Below are 17,390 nucleotides of genomic sequence, written 5' to 3' on the forward strand. Positions count from 1 at the left end.
ATATATACAACTCGCATCATCCACTGCAGACAAAACAACTAATTAAACCAATTACTCACTCCTATATATATATAAATCAACAGACTTGTTGTTGCTTAAGCTTCGTTCTATCTACCCTTTCCTCCACCCCATATTCGTCTTCTTCTTCTGGTTCTCCTTACATGTCTTGTCTGGCTGAAATAAGCATCATTTCTCTTGAATATCCATCCAGACATTGAACAAACCCCAGATAGCTAAGGTCAATCAATAAATTGATTACTTGTATACATTTTTCTTCTTTTTTTTTTGTTGGCAATCAATTAGGCTGCGGTCGGGAGAGAAATAATTAATATCAATGTAAATAGACTCCCGTTAGGTCAACTAAAGCCACAGTGGCAGTTGAATGTTTTTGGGCTAAAATGTTGAAGCATATAAACTAAAAGGTTGAAGTTTTATGCCTCTTTCATAGAGTATCTTTATTATGCAGAAGTTAAACAGGCCCCATTTTCCAAATAATCAAAAAAGTGTAATGTCGTACCTAATACCTACCATTGAATGTTTGTTTTTCAACTATTCATACAGAATTTTATTCATGCGAGAGGAGAGGGCCGGGCCAATGTCAAGAGGGATTGTATTGTAATCATGCCTGACCATAATAATCCTTGAAGTTAAATTACCACTAGTACTGGGTTTGTTTGGATAGGAGGTTATTTGAAATAATTACTGTTGAATTTTTTATGATATGATGTGTATGAGATAAAAAAATAATTAAAAAATTATATATATGATAATGCAAACAAAATAAAATTTAATATTTTTATTTGAAAGTCTTGCAATCCAAACACACCACACTTTAAAAGGGCCACTGGTCACAATTAAAAGGGCAGGTTCGAGTTGTCAAAAAGAAGTTTGGGACGTGTACGAGATGATGAGGACACAATTTAGAATTTAGATCCAGAGAGGAGGAGGGGGCATGTGGGCGGGCATGTGTACCTGTGACCTGTGGGAGCATTTTGACAGATTCTCAATCTCTCTCTGTCTCTCCCTCTCACTTTTTACATGTCTCACGGAATCCAACAAAGAATATAACCAGCGAGAGTTGTTCTTAGTTACGTTGGACTTGTAAATAATCCTTTTTGTTTAGCCTATATATATATATATATATATCTTAATAATTAAATGTTGGTAGCCTAACCAATAAAATAATCTGCTACGCCAACTTCCCGCCCGTCGCCAATAGGCTTAAGCCTGGTACTATTGTCAAATTGTTTGGATTACTACTTTTTATAATTTTTGTGTAAAACAAATGTATTATAATAATTTGATATATATATACAAGATAAAAAAGTATTTAGAAAATTTGTTCGTAGAAAGGTAAAAATTCTTTTGAAAAAAATGACAATTCAAACGTAAGTCTTAGCATGTTTTGTTTTTCCTTTCTCTTTCAGTAACATTGGTGTGTTTGGACAGCTGATATTTGGCCAAATATATTTGCTGACATCACTATTACAATTTTCAATACACTTTTTTATCTTTTCAATTATCTTTTTATCTCACATACATCACATCACAAAAACTGCTATAATAAAAATATCTCAAATGAGTCATTGCTCCTATTTACGCTTTTGTGTTGCTTGTATTAGGTGGACCGATTAGTCTGGTGGAAACCGATTACTCTGGCCTTCCACCTAAAACCCCCAATAAACAAGTATTAGATGAAAGTTTCTGGAAGCCTTTTAATTGAATTACTCCTGCAGCCGTATCGGTTGATTGAATTGATATGTTCCGTCCTAGAATAAATAGTTTATTGCACTTAGACTAATTATGGTCAAAAAAAATTTTTTTGTTACTTAATCAAATTTACATGACAAATTTCACTCCTATCATCAGCCTCATAAACATAACTGAAACTTTTCGAGGAGAAGGATTAAAGGAAAACCTCCGTATTGATATGCTCATTCCCAAGTGAATTGCTTAGTTATAAAATTGCAACAAAAAGGGGGATGACAATGTTTTTCTTCATTTCTCAATGTATATTTGTTGCTCTTTTCTTGGGAGAGCATGGAGAAGAAGCTAATTTCAGCCTAGAACTCAATAAATGCAGAAAATCAATTACATTAGTTCATAGATTTCTCTTTAGAGCGTGGATGGTGGGGTGTTAACTTGTTGACGAAGTGTCAAAGTAACTAGTGTAGTTTGCATATGATTTGGCCAAACTAACCAACAATAAGCAGTTAGTAGTAATATATAAAAATCAAAGTGCATCTCACCAAAAACCAAACAGTGTCTGATTGAACTCGTTAGAATAAAGCAACCATAGAAATTGCCACTATACTTAAGTAACATTCATTTATTTATTATTGCTAAAGAAAAAAAAATACAAGCACATGCAATTATTGTTCTTCTTAAAATATTAAGGCCCCGTTTGGAACTTGAGTTTTTTAGAAATTTGTCTAAAATTTTACTGTAGATCACCGTAGAAGTTGTAGAAAAACTTTGTAAGATGAAAAACTTTTTTTCCTTTTTATTTTCTTTCTTTTTTCTTTCCTTCCTTCCCGCTTCCCCCTTCACTTCCCTGTTTCTCTCCAGAAACTGCCATCAAGTAGTCTGCAGCAGATTTTTTTTTTAATTTTCATTTTGCACCTTCAGGCCTGTCATCTAATGGCCGCCGGATTGGGGGACACCAGATTGCAACTTTTTAGTAACTTTCAGAAAACCGTCCTACTTATTTTTCAGAAAAACCCCCCTGCTCCTCCTCTCCAATTTCGAGCAGAATAGTGGACTCGAGAATTTCGTTGCAGATGAGCCGATAAAGGAAAAGGTTTTAACCGGAGAGAATAGTGAAAGTACTCCGAAACTCAAGATCCTAAGACTGTTGCTTTCTGAGAATAGTTTGACCAACACACATAGCGGCACCAACAAGGACCAGTCGTGAGGTGAAGAGGAGACTACCAGCAGGCAAAGACGCAGGAGCAGGAGCAGGTGGGATCCTCCTCCGAGCGAGGCCAGCAGCGATAGGAGTGGGGTTGGGACGGGAGGAGGTGATGGGACGGGGACAGGGACTGGTGGGAGGAAATGGAAATCAAGATGGGCGGATGATCAGCTTCAGCCGGTGATTCAGTTGCCAGATTTCACGAAGGAGCTTACTGGAGGTATTGAATTTGACTCTGAAATCTAAAGGGAGAGGGAGAAAGGAAAAAAAAAGGAAGACCGGCACTGGAAGAGGTGATCGGCGCCGGAGATGGTGGTCGACGACGGAGGTGGTGGTGGGTTGGGATGGGGGAGGAAGAAGAAGAAAAAGGGAAAGGAAATTTTTTTCTGTGTGTTTTGGATATTTTGAAGTGTGTAGGTTAAAAACTTTGATAAGTTTTTTAGAATTTTTGTAACAAAAGTTATTAAAAAACTAGTAGCATACAAACTTGTGAAAAAACTGAGCTTCCAAACAGGCCCTAAATATGGATGCCCCTCTTGACCTTTCTCCTTTGAGAAGGATAGGGTATTATTTGAAATATTATTTGGAATAATTACTGTAGCACTTTTTGTGATATGATGTATGTGAGATAAAAAAGGTGGTTGAGAATATAAAAAGGTGGGTTGAAAAATGTGTTTATGATGCAAGCGAAATATTATTTGGGATAAGTTTTGTATCCAAACACTCCCTACATATTTTGCATTTCTGGTTTTGTATTCTAAAACATTTTGAATACCTCAATTTTTTTTTCACGGCTTATCATTACATCACATACATGTTCCTTGGTGTGAAATTTGCATATCTCATATTTATATAATTCCTCTCACTTTACCATATAATCTAATCCTCCCCAGAATCAAAATAGTTAACACAGCTTGTGTCCATCGAGTGAAAATTTGTCTTTTTCTTAAATATGCAAAATTTTAGTTTGTTAGAGAAAATGAAATAATTAAACTAGAAAAGAACTCAATATAAATGACTAACATCCACATTTTTGAGCAGATAATTCATCTATAATATGATATTCTTGGCTTGTTTTGGTTATATTCATTCACATTTAACTGTGCCATTAAGATCATCACCACAATTGCCAACCTTCTTTTCTCTTTTTCAGTTTTTGAATTCTATTTGATGAAAGTATCTACCGTGCCTGATATAATTTCCACACTCTGGTTCATAGACTAGTGGCACGGTGGGACCATGACTGCAGAAACTTTTACAGAACAAAATAATTTTCTAATATTTCAAAACCAATAAAGAAATCCAAAAGCCAACAAAGACGCAGACAAGCCAAGCACGTGACCTGCCAAATACTTACCTGCAAAAATTTTGCTTGCTTTTGCGGGCTAGCTTGCTTTTAAGACATCCCATTGTTCTTTCTGATCAATCCTACACATCCTTTCAGTCCAATCACTGATTAAAAAGCGAAAAAAATATTTTGCTTCCCAATAAAACTTTATTTTTTTCTTTACCAAAAAAAATTTAGGCCCTTTCAAAATGTTTTTTTTTTTTTTTAAAATGTTACAGTGTCCACATCTATATGTGTGAACTGTGAAAGTCTAGGCTTTTGGCCTTTTGTTTTGGCCTTTTTGGGTTGTTTGTATCTTTCTGTATAAAACATCCAACCATGGCAAAATTAAAATAATAGATTGAGATTCTGATGTAATATATAGTTTGAGGATAATGATTGTGGTGAAGGAAGAACCAGAGGGGGAAGGGAGTTGAGAGGAGGAAGCTAAGTAGGACTCCAGTAAAAACCAGCATTAGCCCACATGGAATTTGTGGGGATCAGTTACCAAAACATGAAAATCGCACCCCAACATTCCCAGATCTCAAGGCTTTAGGAATTTCAGGCTTAGTCCCTGTTTGTTTCTCTAGAAAATTCTCTCTGTGTTTTTTCTCCCTGCTGGTTTTCCAAGTTTAAATGGTGCTCATTTAGCAATATAATTGTGCATGACTGCTATTTTCGTCAGTAGAATCACGAGTTTCTGAAGTCTGTTGTGAATTCTTGAAAGAGCATTCCCGAGGTTCTTTCTGAGGTTAAGCCAAAAGGGGGCAGTTCTTTTTATGGTGAACAGTGGGTGTGCTTTATAATTGGGCACTGGCTCTGCTGACTGTTTTCTGGTGGAGGTTTTTTATATTAGAGGCAATGTTGAGTGAGGCAATGAATGATTGAATGAACGGATACGCATGAAAATGGGTGGCTCTGTTCTGGTGGGCTGTGGTGGTTTCTTTAAGCAAGTAATAGTTTTGCAGAGAAGGTAAAGTAGTTGAAGTTAATTTTTTGAATATGGAAATGAAGTGGTCTGTTTTGGGGAAAGTGGTATTGCTGGTGTTCATTTTAGTGCATAGTTCTTCTGCCTCTCTTTCTCCTACTGGCATAAACTATGAAGGTTAGTTTCAGTTACATAATTATCATGAATTTGTTTTTCCTGTTAGAATTGTAATCACCCAAAAAAAAAAAAAATCTTTTGCCATGCTTATGGTCATATGTGTTTTGCCTTTACTATGTCTCCACCTGGTAGTAAATTGAAGTGCAATTTGTTTATCTTTTCAAGCCCCTAATAAGAATCTTCCATTTGTTGCTTCAAAATCACAATCTTTAAAGTGCTTTACTCTGCCTCCTACCCCCTTTCCCTCTTCACTTGGTTCTGAAAGGAAGAAAGAATTATTATATTTCTTCAATATTTTCAGTTGTTGCTTTGATGGCTATAAAGAATGACCTGAAAGACCCATATAATGTATTGGAAAATTGGGATACGAATGCTGTGGATCCTTGTAGTTGGACGAGGGTTACCTGCTCTCCTGATGGCTCTGTATCTGCCCTGTAAGTATGTTTTGGGAGTCTTCTCACCTTATTGCCAACCCAGATGTGAGCCCACTATTGATGGTACTTTTTTCATTACCAGAGGATTGCCCAGTCAGAGCTTGTTTGGGACTTTGTCATCTGCAATAGGAAATCTCTCTAACCTGGAATCCGTGTAAGTTATTATCTTGGTTTCGTTGTACTTCGTTGTAATTGGCACTATATCTTGACAATTGGAAGCTTATTTTTGGCTAAAAAGTGTGGTATCTGAAGATTTTAAACTCTTGGTTTAGATGCTTGCTGACCAAAGAATAAGTAGCGCTACGTTTGCAGAAACTGATGGTTTTGCATACTTATATAGGTTGCTGCAGAACAATGCAATTTATGGTCCTATCCCTAGTGCAGTTGGGAAGCTAGTCAAGCTTCAAACACTTGATCTATCCAACAACAATTTTGATGGCGACATACCGAGCTCTTTGGGCGACTTGAAGAATTTGAATTACTTGTGAGTTTAAGACACTGTTTATAGAAGTTCAATTTCTGAGTCTTTACAGCTCAAGTTTTAGGCGGAGTTATTTGCTGACTCTGTTTCTGCTGCATCATTGAGCAAATCAGGCGACTAAACAACAATAGCCTTTCTGGACCAATTCCTGAGACTCTCTCTAAACTTGAAGGCCTCACTCTTCTGTATGTCATATACCTTTTGCTATTTTTTCATTTCCATCTTACTTTTTGTTGTGGAGGAAGCTAATCCTCATTTTCCACTTGTTCCCGAAATGTTTTAACTATATAACTGAAATTGGTTGCAGGGACCTTTCTTTCAATAATCTAAGTGGTTCTTTGCCTAATCAATCAGCAAGAACCTTCAGGTGAGTTGATTTTTGTCAAGCCTTTATTTGTTATTTTAGCGTACGTGGTCAGTCGTCTAACCATTTGTTTCTGGTGCTCAGAATTGTTGGAAATCCTTTGATCTGTGGGCAGAGCTCTGAATACAACTGTTCTGTTGTCTATCCTGAACCATTGTCCTTTCCTCCAAATAGTGTTACAGGTCTGAATTATGTCCCTACTAATTCTTAAAATCCTCCTCTGCCTCCTGTTCCCCATTGAAGCATGAAGGAAAGGAGAGATCATTTTGCAACGCTCTAAATTTTCATTTTTCTTTCTAGGTCGATCTGGATCAAAAAGCCACCATATGGCCATTGCTTTTGGCGTGAGTTTTGGTGCTGCATTTTTAGTCATCATAGTCATTGGACTGCTTGTTTGGCGGCGATATCGCCATAATCAGCAGATTTTCTTTGACGTTAATGGTAATGGTTAGTTTAACCTTAGACCAAGCTCAAGTTCTTTGTATGTTCTGACACATCGTGTATTGCACACCTTCATAACGCATGGATATACCAGATTCATATGTTTTGTTTTTCATTTTTGGTGTTTGGTACCCTATGCTGCAACTCATGCGCATCATAAATTTTACATTTCAAGGAAGTGTATGTTTCCTGATTAATTATTAATATCTTTCAGAAAGAATTGATGTATTTAGCATCTTTCTAGACTCTAAGTACTGGGTGTGGATTAGTTTATTAAAGCATTAGGGCACTCAGGCGAATTTATGCATCCAACCACAGTGATCACTCACAGTAAAAAGTACACCATTAGGAAGTAAATAATTTAGCATAGCATTCCTCTTTGTTGTTTTAATTCAGCTCCCTAGGAAAATTCCTTATCCTTGTGAACTTGTTGTCGCCAATCTGCATTCTGAGTTTGACCTGTTAATTACCATGGCAGATCAATATGATCCAGAGGTTTGTTTAGGTCACCTGAGAAGGTATACATTCAAGGAACTTCGGGCTGCTACAGACCATTTTTCCTCGAAGAATATATTGGGCCGGGGAGGATTTGGGATTGTCTACAAAGGCCGGTTAAATGATAGCAGTGTGGTTGCTGTCAAAAGATTAAAGGACTACAATGCTCTTGGTGGTGAAATACAATTTCAGACAGAAGTTGAGACAATCAGTTTGGCAGTCCACCGGAATCTTCTCCGTCTTTCGGGTTTCTGTTCAACTGAAAATGAACGGCTTCTTGTTTATCCATACATGCCCAATGGGAGTGTAGCATCTAGATTAAAAGGTTAGCTGAATCTTTTGCTTTAACTACGGTGGTTGTACTGTAAAGGCCGTTCACAAATTTTCCAGCGATATAACTAATGGATTTTACTTGATGGCTTTCATTTCTGACGTTATGCCATCCTAAGCACTTCAACTACCATATATAACAGAAGATTGACATGATGTACCAGTAAATGAGCTAGTTACATCCCCAGAAATATCTAAAAGGAAAGCTGTTATTACAATGGTCTTTACTCAATTCAACTGGATTAATATCGTATGGTTCATTAGCTCCTGTAATTGGAAAATGCCCAGATTATCAAATGATTGGTCCTTTGAATGATATACTTTGCCAAGTATTTGGCTTTTCCGGGCATTATACTGATACTGCATCCTCATCTTGGCAGATCATGTCCATGGTAGGCCTGTTCTAGACTGGTCGAGGCGGAAAAAGATTGCTTTAGGTACAGCAAGAGGGCTGGTGTATTTGCATGAGCAGTGTGACCCCAAAATTATTCATCGAGACGTCAAGGCTGCAAATATTCTGTTGGATGAAGACTTTGAGGCGGTTGTTGGAGATTTTGGGTTGGCAAAGCTCTTGGATCACCGGGAATCTCATGTAACAACTGCTGTCCGTGGCACTGTTGGTCATATTGCTCCTGAGTATCTGTCTACTGGCCAGTCATCAGAAAAGACTGATGTTTTTGGTTTTGGGATCTTACTTCTTGAGTTAATAACAGGCCAGAAGGCATTGGATTTTGGGCGGGGAGCCAAGCAGAAAGGCATAATGCTTGACTGGGTAGTCTTTCTTTCTCTTCCAAGCTTGCATTGCACAAACTGCTTTTCTAAATGTCCTCAACTCAGGTTAAGTGAGTGCACATCAATGTGATCACTGTGTGTTTAAGTAAAGATATGATGCGTCTTGCAGATGTACCACCAGGGGCGGAGGGAAGGGGGGGGCCAGGGGGGGCAACCGCCCCCCCTCCAATTGTTTAAAAAAAAATTTCTAAGTAAAAAATTTTTTATTATTATGTTTTGCCCCCCCCCCCAAAAATTGATCAAAAAATTCACTTTGCCCCCCCAAGTTTCTAATCTTGTGATATACATGTTCACATTATTTTTTTTGTAAATATATTTTACTTTCATTGCTATAGACTCGCCCCCTCCAAAGTTAATTCCTAGCTCCGCCACTGTGTACCACTAAACAGATGATACTTGTTCCATCGACACAGGCTTTTGAGTTCTTCGTTCCCATAGATTTTGTTCCCTAGCAAAGGCATTATTAAATTGAAACAATGGACAAGTAGATTGTTTGTGCAGCACCATGCTGTCTTTCAGTTGGAGTCCTTCACCTGTTTCTTTTGGTTACTTGTAGTTTCTTCAGGCGATAACTACTTCTGATGTCTGATATCCCACCGTTGCATTTCAGGTTAAGAAACTCCATCAAGATGCAAAGCTGGAGTTAATGGTGGACAAAGATTTGAAAAATGACTATGACAATGTCGAGTTGGAAGAAATGGTGCAAGTTGCGCTTTTGTGTACTGTATTTAATCCTTCCAACAGGCCGAAAATGTCTGAAGTGTTGAGGATGTTGGAAGGTGATGGCTTAGCTGAAAAGTGGGAGGCATCACAAACAATTGAAACTCCAAGATTCCGAACGTTTGAACATATACCACAAAGGTATTCAGACTATATAGAAGAATCCTCACTCGTGGTCGAAGCAATGGAGCTTTCTGGTCCCAGATGACATTTGTTTCTCATTCTACCCTCCATTTACACGTTCTTTCTCTCTGTAAGTTGGGAGTGAAATGCTAAAATATATGATAGGTGTTGATAGCTGTTGAATGCGTATATTCATCTGTAAAAAGAAAGGAAAGCCTTGTATAATCATTAAGTAGTGTCCAGAATATGAGCAATGAGTTGGGGTTGTAGAGCATTTGAAGTTGAAGAGATTTTCCTGCCTTTTGTAATTAGTCTTGGAATTGAAGAGTTGAGAATGAAATCTGATTCATATAACAGGCAACAAATGGCACAAAGCACCACTAATTGAAGTCCTTAAATGAATAGAAATTAGTTGTCACTGTTCCAGTTTCACCTGGGATTAGGAAGCTAAGGATTATGGTCGAGTTAGCCGACTTGCTAAAAAAAGTCTAGATGATCGCCATTCTCTCTCAAATTTCTTTTTAGTGTTTATATGTTAGATAGTATAATTATTTTAAATAATATTTCGCTTGCATCGTAAACATATTTTTCAATCTATCTTTTTATATTTTTAATTATCTTTTTATCTCACATACATTATATCACGAAAAGTGCTACAATAATTATTCTAAATAATATTTCAAATAATACTCTGTCCAAACAAAGTAGTGGTATTGTCATTTTCATTTTTTTTTTTTTGGAAAAAATTAAAGAAAGATCAACAGGGGGCGATTTAAATACGTCCACACCATTATGCTTCAAGCCCTCCTATTTGAGATTCAGGGTATCCCTCGAAAAAGAAAAAAAAAAAAAATTGTGAAGGACTAAAGTGAGATTTTGGGAAAACTGAGGGGTTATTTTGGACAAGGATGCCCTAAAAGACAGAGCACAGTATCATCCAGTGGGCGCTCAAAGGTGGCTGCAGCGCGTGGCGTATAGGCTACGTGTCACGATCACAGCTGCCGGCAGAACGGTGCCTGTCCTGCCGAGGAACAAGAGCACGTGCTATATGCATCAATCCTAAGTTGCCCAGGCTTTTAGCACACTAACTGCCACGCTCCCTATCGTCTGATTTGGCGCCAAATGACACCGCTTTTGATGCAGTAGTCATTTGACTAGGCCTGGAGATCTGACAAAACTGCCCCTCAACCTTTCCCCAATCACTTCTGGGGTCAAATTAGAATTCCCAAAAACGTATGCAAGGACACCGGAAGAAGATGGCTTCGTGATGCATTGATTCCATTCCAATGTCCATGCATACATAACATATACTAGTATCAGTCTGGTTATCAAATTAGCAAGAGACTCTTTAAGTAATATATTTTTATTATTTCAGAAAGGATCTGATCCTCCGTGATGATGACCAGAATCGACTCAAACTTTATATTATGAATATATATATATATATATATGATTCTGCTTATTAGTTCTTCTAGTTTAGTACTAATAAGACATTTTTTTAATTTCGTGTCACATCTTATTCAATTTGGTTTCCTTTATCTTTTCTTTTTTTAAATAAAATAAGCACGGAAATATTGCACCATCACATCTTCAAGAGATTATAAGATTTACTAACAGAAAATTAAGTACATCAAAGGGGAATGAAGGTTGATTTAAGTGAAATTTGATTAACTTTATCATTTGATCTAGTTTAAATTTTTGTATAAAATATATGATTAAAATTTGTTAACAAATTCATGATTTTTAACTTTTTTTCATATACCAACAGCTAGAAATTCAGAAGTTGATGATGACCGTTGCCACTTTTCCTTTTTTTTTTTTTTTTTTGGTATTAGATGATCATTACCCCTTCAATCGGACTTTAGATCTATCTCAGCGAACATGATTAAGGGATGAGTACAAAGATTAGACGATGGACCACCTCTAATTGATCTCCAAGATGATAAAGATTATCTTCTTCTTTTCCATTTTTTTTCCCAGTCCCTTCCTGGTCTTCTATTAGAGGTAAATTTTATGAATTTGAGACTCATTTTAGTCCCTTTCCTCTCATTAGAAGTACTACTCTCGAATTTCTGTCAAGGGTAGGACGAAAATTTCACCACTCTACGTCTCCACATTTTTCTCCGTCCGAGTAGCGGTTGGAAACCTTTTCCAAACGGTCATTAATCACTTTTCTTACCTCTGCATTTTCTTTTTCTTTTTGGTAATCGCTGCCAATTTGGTTTCGAGCGCACCAATTTCAGGGGGATTACCTCTGCATCTTTACTCACCGCTGTTTCAATGCTTTCTTACTTTTGCCTTTCTCGAAACCGCACAAGAATTTCATCTTTCACTCCTTCGTAATTTACGAACACTTCCAATTTTCTGTAGCGACATTTGATTCATCATAGTGCTAAGGACTCGTACTAAGATAAACGGCCACTTTATTGCCTAATTCATTGTTTGATGTGTTAGTTACATTCTAACAAAAGGGGTTCTCGTGGGATGGTTGATTTTTCAAGAATCAAGACTATATATATCTGATCATCAACAATGGACTGGAAAAAGATTGCATTTTTGGATCAGTTTCCTTGTTGGACAACATCTCCAAGAAGAAGAAAGGTAGTTTCTGGCTTCGGTTTAGGATTAGTGGCTTCAATGTTTGTATTAAGTGTTGTATCTTTTAATGTCTCGTCATTTATGGCTCCTTTAATAAACCCTGTTTTGAAAGGGTTCAATATTTTTGCATCCCGTAATCACAATACTACTAGCTGTATCCTTTCTTGGCCTGTCTATTTCTCAAGGACAACTTCTTGTTGTAATGCTAGTTCCTGTAATGGTACCATAACAACTAATAATGTGGAATATTTTATGGTTACGAATGGAACTCATGATAGAAATGTGTCTGAAAGTAGGAAATTTATTTATTCTGGTGGGAAAGGAGAGGTTTTGCAAAATGCCCATGTTGGAAATTTGTCTGAGAAGGTGAAAAATGGAAACTTGAGTGTTGAAGTTGAAGGAGGGAAGGCTCAAGATGAGTCCCTTGTGATAAATGGATCACTGGATGATAAAATCGGAAACTTCACTAATCTGGGTAACTTTTCCAACAATGTGGGAAATCAAAATGTTACTGCTGGAGGGCCGAACGCCCAAGAGCAAACTTCTTATCAGAATGCCGTTTCTGTAGAGCGTCCAAAAAGTGGGGGGGATGAGGTTCCTAAAGGTAGTATTCTTGGTAATCTGACGGTTAGCAAAGAAGAGAAGTCTCCAGAGACAAACGACAGAGGAATATCGTCCAGGGAAAGTAACAGCATTAAAGGGATGATGAATTCTAACAGTTTGAATCGGAATTGTAACATCTTTGATGGTAGATGGGTGAGAAATGACGCAAAGCCATACTACCCTCCTGGTTCTTGCCCGTACATTGATAGGGATTTTGATTGTTACCTTAACAAGAGGCCGGATGATAACTTTTTGAAGTGGAAATGGCAGCCATACAACTGTGACATCCCAAGGTAAATTTCATGAAACTCCTCTCTACAACATTGTGAAGTCATTTTCGACTGATTCAAAGTTAATTGTTAAAAAAAAAAAATTGCAGTTTGTACTTGGAGGAAAGTTGAAAATTTGATTCTGAGCTATTTGTTTCTTTTTTTGTTTTTGGTGGGGGGGGGGGGGGGCACATGAAAACTTTATTTTTTTTAGAAAACTATTTGTTAGGTGGACGAATAACAAGTTTGAAGTGAAACCGCCAAGTCATGAATCTACTATAATTGCAAAAATGTGTTAATGGAAGTAGTATAAAGGTAGGGCCTTTCAATGGAAAAATTACAGAAATTATGCATAAGTTCACTGCTTGTAGATGCAGGCCACCCATTAGAATGAAGGAAGAAAAACAGTTGCCTATGGCTAAGTATCAGAAATGCTTGTGATGGATGAATAACAGTTTCTGTAGTGGGCTGAGGGCTAAGGATCGTCATTTTGCATGGATTACATATTTAGATTGCACCATAGATATTATTTCAAAATGTGTGACATTCCCTGCTTTCTAATTCTTCGTTGTTGCCTGAACTATCGTCCCAGTTTGAATGCCACTGACTTTCTGGAGAGACTGCGAGGGCAGAGATTGGTCTTTGTTGGGGATTCGTTGAACAGAAACATGTGGGAATCTCTTGTTTGCATCCTTCGCCATAGTGTCTCAGACAAGAAAAGTGTTCATGAGATATCTGGAAAAACAGAATTTAAAAAGAAAGGTTTCTATGCATTCAGATTTGAGGTAAGCTTTCTAACTTATCAGTGATTAAAAAAGGATTTTTTCTCCCTTTGTATCTGAGTTTTGGTTCCTTCCCTTTTCTCCAGGATTATAATTGCTCAGTGGATTTTGTCAGTTCTCCTTTTCTTGTTAGAGAATCAACATTCAATGGTAAAAATGGTTCCTTTGAGACATTGAGATTGGATTTGATGGACAAATCAACTTCAATGTATTATGATGCTGATGTTCTGGTTTTTAACACGGCTCACTGGTGGACTCATGAGAAGACCTCTAAAGGGTTAGTAAATCTATCCCTCTCCTCCCACACCAGAAATCCCTTTCCATATATTATCTTCTTTAATGCTCGATTCATCTAGACTTTATTGTAAGTTTCTTTCATTCAAGAAACCCAGAGAACTTACGTTTCTGAAATCTTGAATAAATAAGCCACCTGACAAATCATGATGAGGAGATTTGGAAGGAATTTAGAATTTTTGACTTTGGAAATGCATGTTTTGCATCAAAATCTCATAATATGTGCAATTCTTCCCCGCACCTACAAACTTCCCCTGGAACATGAGAGCAAAAGGAAGGGAAGAGAAATTCAACTTATTTATGCTGATTACAATCTGAACCTCTTAGCTGGGTTTATGCATCTTGTTGTTCTTTAGGGAAGACTATTATCAAGAAGGTAATCATGTGCATGGAAGACTGAAGGTCCTAGAAGCATACAAGAGGGCTCTTCGCACATGGGCTAGGTGGGTGGATAAGAGCATAGATAAAACAAGAAGTCAGGTTGTATTCAGAGGATACTCGGTAATGCATTTCAGGTATGAATGTTTATTATCTTCTCTGCCTTCATAAACTTGTCATATATTGGACTCTAATGCTTATTTCAGCTCTTTATAGGACTAAAACTCTGGCTCTTAATTATCAAACTACAATGTAAATTGCTTCGAGGTTTCATGCTCCTTGCTGCTTGGACTAAATGGGTGTATTGCTAAAACTTATAATAATATGATACAAAATATTCATTATAACCTGCACAATAGTAATAGAAGAGCTAACTCATAGGCTTGGGAGTCCTCAGTAGTGGAAAAATCTGTGTGTCTATGGTTGAATAAGCACTTTTAGAATCTTAACAATATCTGATAATTGGACCTCTGGCAGACATTTTGGATGCATGCAGATGTAGTTTGTGAAAATTATTTTCTGACATTCAACAAGCAAGAGAATCAAGGTTCATGTAGGTTGTTCTTGATAATGTGTTGAATGCCAATGGTTAGTTTCTCGTATGATCATATGACTGTTAATTCTCAGATTTTCTTTTGCCTATTTATTTTGAATTTGAAAATTTTATGGATTCCCAAACCCTTTTGGTCCTCCAGAGTACTACAACTAAACTTTTATGTGATTCCCAAAGGATGACATGAAAGCGATAAGCACTAATAAAATTTGAAACATGATGATGTTGTTAAAGCTTGAATCAAATTGTAACATGGGATTCTTGAGTAACCAGGAAATTTAAGTGTAACATATCCTCTCACAGCTTATTTGGTAACTTTTGCTTATTGGCTTATTGTTGCGGCTGCATGCAGCGGAGGCCAATGGAACTCACGAGGGCAGTGTCATAAAGAAACTGAGCCAATATTGAATGAAACTTATTTAGCAAAATACCCTTCAAAAATGAGAGCTCTAGAGCATCTGCTTCATAAAATGCGGACTCCAGTGGTGTATCTGAACATAAGCAGACTCACGGATTTTAGAAAAGATGGCCACCCTTCAATTTACAGAAGAGAGTACAAGACGTTGAAAGAACAAATTGCTGGTGAGCTTAATCAAGATTGCAGTCATTGGTGCTTGCCTGGAGTACCAGACGCGTGGAATGAGTTACTATATGCTTCTCTCTTGAAGACCGGCAGAGGATCTTGGAGAAACTGAATCATATAAGTTTTTGAAATGTAGGTGTCATGTTAGCTGATTTTCCGAATTTATTTTTTCCGTAATGCATGGTATAAATTGCATGTCCCTAAGGTGGGCGGTTTTCGGATTTGAAATTCGCCTGGACAGTGTTTTACATGATACCAGGATTCCGAGATCAGATATTGACAATTCGTGCTTCTTGGCAAATTTGTACTGTCAACACGAATCATACTCCTGTAATGTATTGAAGCAAAATGAAGGGTGCTACTGATTAGTAGCATTATTGTACTTTTTTCCTTCTTTGATAAGCTCAGAAAGGAGCCAGGAAATGATCATAAATGGTTCAATTCTGTCTGATTATCAAGTGTGAAGGGATCAGATGCGCGTTTCAGTGTGCTGCTAAGTTTCTCTGTCCGACTCCAGAGTCAAGCTCAAGGATTGATGCTTTTGCCGGACAGTAATTAAATTGTGGGATTGGAGAAGGTGAAGCAGAAAGCTTTCCTCGTAAACAATGCTGAACTACTCCTCTTGCAAGCAAATCAAGAAAGAGACGCACAAGATAGTTCTTTTATTGAATGATAGAAGATCTACAATAACATCAATACAGAATTAAAGCCGAAGCAAAAGCCATGAAAGACTCTAACCGAGTCCATTGCCGTTATGTGACTTGCCGGTTTGCCATGCATTTAGCCCAAACATTTGCCGCAATTCCTCCCTGCACCACACGGAGTTTAGCGGAGATGAATATGGCCAAATGCAGGCAAACTTTCTGAATTTTGGAGGAGGCATCAACTCCTCTCTCCAGCTGCCATGCTTTTCGAAAGATCCATGGAATTCTGTATACCCATGTATTGGGTTAACTGTCAGCTTTGAGCTGACAGCAGCGTCTCTATCCGATACCTTGTGGCTCTTGCAAAGCTAGTGGAGAATGTGGAAGCTGCTACACGAGGTGGGCTTTATACAGAAGATGATAAGGGAAGATGGGGTGTCAAGACCAATTCAACATGCTATTATTACATCATTACCCACAATCAACTTAACTTTTTCCTTTAAACCTCACCGCTGAAGTTGCTTACTGATCTCCATTATTTGTTCTTTCTTCTATGATATGTCAACTCTACCCTTTGCCTACTTATACGTGTACAGCAAGAACATCTTCATTTCATGTACTTATACTGGGGCTAAATTATGTAGTGTTAATCCATTAAGATGCTCAAAATTGGCAGGCATTCGGGGGCATTGGTGTCCATGTATATGAATAAAAAGCTACCAAGTGTTTATGGCTGCTTTTCTCTTTTGTGCGTCTACTTTTTTCGAGTCTTGGGAGTACTTTCTTCATTTTTGGTGTCGTCTCGACGATTCCACTAACTCTCACACTCATCTGCAACTTTCTTCCAACTCCTGAATCAACTAATTTTCCACTAACCCAAGATCACGTGTCAGGCTTTCTATCCTAAAAGCTCCTTTCCAAAAGGATTTTGTAGACCTGAGTCATTACGAGTCTAATGGACACCCCCGCACCGCTTCACTTATCAAACTAGCACAGAGCTTGTTTTTCCTCCGTAGGGTGATCGTGATCATATACAAGGGTATTTACTATTTAGCGTTGTAAATAAGTTTATGTTTTATTAGTATCCCCTCAAGTTCATGTGTATGTTTAGCAGATAACATGTCACTTAATACGCACGCTTTCTTGAATTTTCGAGCCTCTGT

At 37.5% G+C, this 17,390-nt stretch overlaps 2 protein-coding genes across 5 annotated transcripts; both read left to right on the forward strand.

The window, feature by feature from the left end:
- Positions 1 to 4,014: 4,014 nt before the first annotated feature.
- Positions 4,015 to 9,877, forward strand: LOC140021038 (protein NSP-INTERACTING KINASE 3-like). Of its 3 annotated transcripts, none has more exons than XM_072071749.1 (11): positions 4,015 to 5,211; positions 5,645 to 5,777; positions 5,860 to 5,931; positions 6,118 to 6,261; positions 6,372 to 6,443; positions 6,566 to 6,625; positions 6,707 to 6,804; positions 6,923 to 7,069; positions 7,542 to 7,883; positions 8,269 to 8,660; positions 9,291 to 9,877. In XM_072071749.1, exons 2-11 carry the CDS (start codon positions 5,656 to 5,658, stop codon positions 9,606 to 9,608), a joined length of 1,767 nt encoding a protein of 588 aa, XP_071927850.1. In that variant the 5' UTR covers positions 4,015 to 5,211; positions 5,645 to 5,655; the 3' UTR covers positions 9,609 to 9,877. The 3 variants fall into 3 exon arrangements, with proteins under 3 accessions (XP_071927850.1, XP_071927848.1, XP_071927849.1); XM_072071747.1 differs by having other exon boundaries at positions 4,019 to 5,343; XM_072071748.1 differs by having other exon boundaries at positions 4,023 to 5,343; positions 6,923 to 7,063.
- A 1,426-nt stretch (positions 9,878 to 11,303) lies between these two features.
- On the forward strand, positions 11,304 to 15,965 carry LOC113719168 (protein trichome birefringence-like 2). Of its 2 annotated transcripts, XM_072071750.1 has the most exons (6): positions 11,304 to 11,527; positions 11,978 to 13,017; positions 13,586 to 13,778; positions 13,862 to 14,052; positions 14,426 to 14,584; positions 15,353 to 15,965. In XM_072071750.1, exons 2-6 carry the CDS (start codon positions 12,056 to 12,058, stop codon positions 15,693 to 15,695), a joined length of 1,848 nt encoding a protein of 615 aa, XP_071927851.1. In that variant the 5' UTR covers positions 11,304 to 11,527; positions 11,978 to 12,055; the 3' UTR covers positions 15,696 to 15,965. The 2 variants fall into 2 exon arrangements, with proteins under 2 accessions (XP_071927851.1, XP_027100076.2); XM_027244275.2 differs by having other exon boundaries at positions 11,304 to 13,017.
- Positions 15,966 to 17,390: the final 1,425 nt, after the last annotated feature.

Source organism: Coffea arabica, chromosome 11e, assembly GCF_036785885.1.
Source record: "Coffea arabica cultivar ET-39 chromosome 11e, Coffea Arabica ET-39 HiFi, whole genome shotgun sequence".
In the NCBI taxonomy this organism is placed as follows: domain Eukaryota; kingdom Viridiplantae; phylum Streptophyta; class Magnoliopsida; order Gentianales; family Rubiaceae; genus Coffea; species Coffea arabica.

Excerpts from the sequence above, each read along its gene's own strand:
- LOC140021038 (XM_072071747.1), top strand. The coding sequence starts at position 5,241 with ATGGAAATGAAGTGGTCTGTTTTGGGGAAAGTGGTATTGCTGGTGTTC. Across the intron at positions 5,778-5,859 it reads GATGGCTCTGTATCTGCCCT|AGGATTGCCCAGTCAGAGCT; the intron begins GTAAGTATGTTT and ends TTTCATTACCAG. Across the intron at positions 6,444-6,565 it reads CTTGAAGGCCTCACTCTTCT|GGACCTTTCTTTCAATAATC; the intron begins GTATGTCATATA and ends AATTGGTTGCAG.
- LOC113719168 (XM_027244275.2), top strand. The coding sequence starts at position 12,056 with ATGGACTGGAAAAAGATTGCATTTTTGGATCAGTTTCCTTGTTGGACA. Across the intron at positions 13,779-13,861 it reads TCTATGCATTCAGATTTGAG|GATTATAATTGCTCAGTGGA; the intron begins GTAAGCTTTCTA and ends CCTTTTCTCCAG. Across the intron at positions 14,053-14,425 it reads CATGAGAAGACCTCTAAAGG|GGAAGACTATTATCAAGAAG; the intron begins GTTAGTAAATCT and ends GTTGTTCTTTAG.